A 4,057-nucleotide genomic window follows, 5' to 3' on the forward strand; every position below is an offset into this window, starting at 1 on the left:
CCAGCTGCCTCTCACTGACCATCCGCCTTTGACTTCTTTGGAGCAGATTTCCTTGGAAGGCGGCAAAGAACAATCACGTGTTATGGGGGGTCCCCACTACGCTCCCGGAGCCCAGGCCCACTGCGGAGGCTCCCCAAGAGCTGTGCACCTACATTTCCGGAGAGGACATGGGCCTCTTGCTGGCCGGCTTGCTGCCAGAACTGTCTTTACTGGTCTCTGAAAGGAACAGGAGGCCGCGGGTGAGCACCCTGCCTCGGCCTCCTAGGCAAGTGGGACTGCAGGCACGTGCCACTCACCTTGCAGCCACCTGACTTGCGTGGCGGGGCCGTAGCCCTTCTCGTTGCGCGCGGCGATGCGGAAGATGATGGCAGGCTTGGTGGTATAGTCAATGTGGGCGTTGGAGAGGCTGGAGGACTGCACGAGGCACGACGGGCTGGGCCCGCAGTACACGCGCATGAAAGCCAGCTGTGCCGGCGCCGAGCTCTTGGGCTCGCCACCTGCCTGCGAGCTCTGGATGGCCAGGTACACAGAGTACTCGATGATCTTGCCCGAGGTCACGGAGGGCGGCTCCCACGTGAGGTGCGCACCGTCAGGACTCTGCGGGCGGGAAGAAGGGAGGCTTGCAGGGCCCAGCTCTGCCCCTCCGCCCAGAAGGAACTCACCAGGGGCCCCGACCCCCGGGATGCTCCTAGGCAGCCAGAGAGCTCCAGAGACCTCCCCGTGCCTTGGACAGGAGACGGTGGCAGAGACAGGCGGCCACCTCTGCCCACCCCCAGCGAGACTCACTTTGCTGATTTTAATGGCACAAGGGGCCCCAGGGAAACCCGGCAGACACGTCTTGAAGGCGGAGATCTCACTGAAGGGACCCCGGCCGCAGGCATTGATGCCGGCCACACGGAACTTGTAGGCTGTGCCTGGCTGCAGCTCTTGCTTCTTCAGCTGGCTGTAGTCAGGGACGGCGCCTGAGTCATCCTGGGGCCCGACGGGAGGGCAGGAGAGCAGAGGGAGGAGAGTGGTGTGAAGCTAGGGTCCAGCCCAGCACCACCAGGCCCACACTGACACCTGCAGACTCGTGAGGACTACAAGGTAGGGAGTGAGGTGGGGACGCCGAGCCTGACAGAAGGACCTTGGCCTGGCTGCAGGTGGGTTCACAGGGGGCGCTGCTGTGAGCCCCACCCACCCCTGCTCTGTGCCTGCGAGGCCAGCCTTGGGGCCAGGCAAGGCAGCCAGGGCCCAGGGACACTTACATCCGATGGGACAGCATCATCCGACGGCAGGAAATAGTGTGTCACCATTACATTGGTGCCCTTAATGACCCCCACATCAAACCACTGGTTCTCCTTCTTCACAGGGGCCTTGCTGGGTGGCGGCGGCAAGTCTGGCTTCTGGAAGGCAGAAACGGAGAGATCAGGGCCCCGGCCCTCAGGACCTGGAGGCAGCTCCGAGCCCCGCGGGCCCGACACCGCTGACTCACCACGCCCAGGGACTCGATGCCATTGGCCACTTCGGTCAGGGTAGCTGCCGCTTGCAGCTTGGCCGGGCTGGCAACCACAACTGGCTGGGGAGCCACAAATGTGTTGGATGGAGCCAGGCCTGGGAAGAAGGTGATGTGAGTGAGGAAGCTCAAGCCCCTGGGCCCTCAAGGCCCATCCTGCCCCAGGGCAGCCCTGCTCACTCTCAGTGGCTGTGGGGGGCAGCAGGGCCACGGTGCTGGGCACGGCGCCCGCCAGCTCGTTGAGGCAGTTGCCCTCGATGGCTGGGTCATTGAGGCTGTCAGCTGGGGCCAGCGCCTCGGTAGGGAGGTGGTGCTGCTGCTGGGCTTGTGCCTGTGCCTCCTGCAGCTGCTGCTGCTGCTGGACCAGGGCCGCCAGCTCCTGCTGCGTCAGTACGATGGGGATGGTGGTGGCCTGGCCCTCCTGGCCCTCAGCAGAAAGGTGACCCAGTTCTGCCTGGGTCACGGCCGCTGCCGCCTCAGACGTGTCCATGGGCTCCCCAGTACCTGCTCCAGGGCCAAGAAAAACACTACTCAAGAGGAATCCTAGGGCCAGAGATGTAGCTCAGGGTGCCACTAAGTGCAAGGTCCTGAGTTTGATCCCCGGTACCCCAAACGAAAAAAAAAAAAAAAATGGAGGGGAAGTCTGGCTGGTAGGCCTGGCCCATGGGAGCTTTTATCCTGCCTCCTCCACCCACTTCTACCTTGGCCACTGCCCACCTAGGGACCACAAGGGCACTCTTCTCACCTTGGGCTGCCCTGTTCACCACCTGTCACCACCCACCGGGGCACCTACCCATGACGGCCTGCTGTGCAGCCTGCAGCACAGCCTGGATGGCCAGGGCCTGAGCTTCCTCAGTGGCCGCAGCCTGGGCAGCTGCCTCGGCAGCGGCAGTCACAGCCAGCTCCTCAGGGGTGAGGCCCGTGACCATCAGGGTGGTGGTGCCCGCCTGGGCTTCAGCCATGAGCTCCTGGGGAAGTGATAACTGCTCTACTTCAGACTGCGTTGGCTGCGGGGGCTGCACCACTACGGTGGCCACCACAGCAGAGCCGGTGGGCTCCTGGCCTGAAGACGGGTCCCCCGTGCTGCTCAGGTCCACAGCCGCCTGGAGCTCTGTGGGCTGGGCAGCGGCCAGGACCTCAGCCGACTCCCCCATGAGGGGCGCAGAGGCGGACTGCAGGAGCTGTCGTGGTGGCAGCTGCTGGCGGGGCCCAGGGGAGACCTGGAGTTCCTCGGGGGGCTGCGGGTGTCAAGAGCAGAGAACAGCATGTCAGGAGGTCCTGTGTCCGCCCGACAAGGGAGCCTCTGTCAGTGAGGAAAGCAGCCAGAAAGCAGCCCGCTCATCCGGGGAGACCCGTGGGCCTGCGGTGTCATTCACAATGGGCCATCTGGACACCACACTTGACAAGAGAGGGCCTAACTGTCCTTAAAGAGGCCTTGGGGGCTGGAGCAAAGAGCAGGTGGAAACCAGCGTGCCCACAGTGAAGGGACACACAGAGCCATGCAGCTCGGGAGACAAACCTCCCCAAGCCAGGGCTGCAGATGACTGCGGCCTCACTTCCCTTGGCACAGCCTTTTATGGTGTGGAAAGGGAGTCATTTGCGGTCCAAGAGCGACACCTGGTGTCCAGCTCTAGAACAGCGTGGCCAGAGGCATAGCAGGAGGGCAGGCAGGCCACCAAAAGGACCCTCAGGATCTTACCGGCACTGAGGGGCCTGGGACTGGCGTGGACTGTGTCACAGTGGTCACCGCCCGTGGCAGTGTGGAGGACACAGTCGTGATGGTGCTGGCACTGGTCATATTCATGCTGTCACCCTGGGTGCTCTCCACCTCTCCCTGATCACCAGCGGCCGGTGGTGGGTCTATGGGGGAGTGAAAGGCAAGAGTTTACACATGGACCTCCACCCCCTCTCAAGGGGACCAGAGAGAAGGGACACTCTCCTGGAGACCTCTGTGCATGGATGGCACAACAGGACAGGACAACCCACCCCGTTATCAGCATGGGGACACAGGACAGGCCAGCCGCCTGCACCCACCTTGGTTTGAGCTCATGTTGGAAGTGACAGTGGTGGCCGTATGCGTGGTGCCTGTCTCGTGAGTCTCACAGGGTGGGTTGGAGCACACCCTCTGTGTCGGGAAGGGAGCCAGCAGCATGGCCCCAGCCTGGCTGGGACCAGGGGGCACCACGGTGGGCTCCAGGGTCCTGTGGGCAGGGCCAGCGTCAGGGAGCAGGGTGCCCACACCGACGGACATGGTGGTGCCTGTGGAAGTGGTCTGGTGTGTCTCGCAGGGGCGGCTGGTGGGGGGCTGCTGCCCGCCCTCAGGCTGGCCCACTGCGCCATTGGAGGAGGCAGTGGTGGCCGTGTGGGTGGTGCCCGTCTCGTGGGTCTCGCATGGCGGGTTGGAGCACACCCGCTGGGCGCTGCCTGCATTGGAGGTAGTGGCGGTGTTGGTGGTGCCCGTCTCGTGGGTCTCGCACGGCGGGTTAGAGCAGACCTGGGTCACGGTGGCCGAGGGGCACAGCAATGCCTCCAGGGCAGTCACAGTCATGGTGGTGCCGGCCG

The 4,057-nt window shown here is 64.1% G+C and overlaps 1 protein-coding gene across 1 annotated transcript in view; it reads right to left on the reverse strand.

Annotated features, from left to right (window-relative positions):
* The window catches only part of Hcfc1 (host cell factor C1), a 13,564-nt gene continuing 9,507 nt past the window's right edge, over nt 1–4,057 (reverse strand). The window contains exons 18-27 of the mRNA XM_010628055.1: nt 3,530–4,055; nt 3,195–3,355; nt 2,289–2,733; nt 1,676–1,999; nt 1,475–1,593; nt 1,248–1,385; nt 787–972; nt 297–597; nt 153–216; nt 1–51 (exon numbers count right to left, since the gene is read on the reverse strand). Coding sequence (XP_010626357.1) covers nt 12–51; nt 153–216; nt 297–597; nt 787–972; nt 1,248–1,385; nt 1,475–1,593; nt 1,676–1,999; nt 2,289–2,733; nt 3,195–3,355; nt 3,530–4,055 — 2,304 coding nt within the window. The 3' untranslated portion in view covers nt 1–11. The remainder of the gene's footprint in view (nt 52–152; nt 217–296; nt 598–786; nt 973–1,247; nt 1,386–1,474; nt 1,594–1,675; nt 2,000–2,288; nt 2,734–3,194; nt 3,356–3,529; nt 4,056–4,057) is intronic.

This window comes from Fukomys damarensis, unplaced genomic scaffold, assembly GCF_012274545.1.
Source record: "Fukomys damarensis isolate Sample0158 unplaced genomic scaffold, DMR_v1.0_HiC HiC_scaffold_39, whole genome shotgun sequence".
Classification (NCBI taxonomy): Eukaryota; Metazoa; Chordata; class Mammalia; order Rodentia; family Bathyergidae; genus Fukomys; species Fukomys damarensis.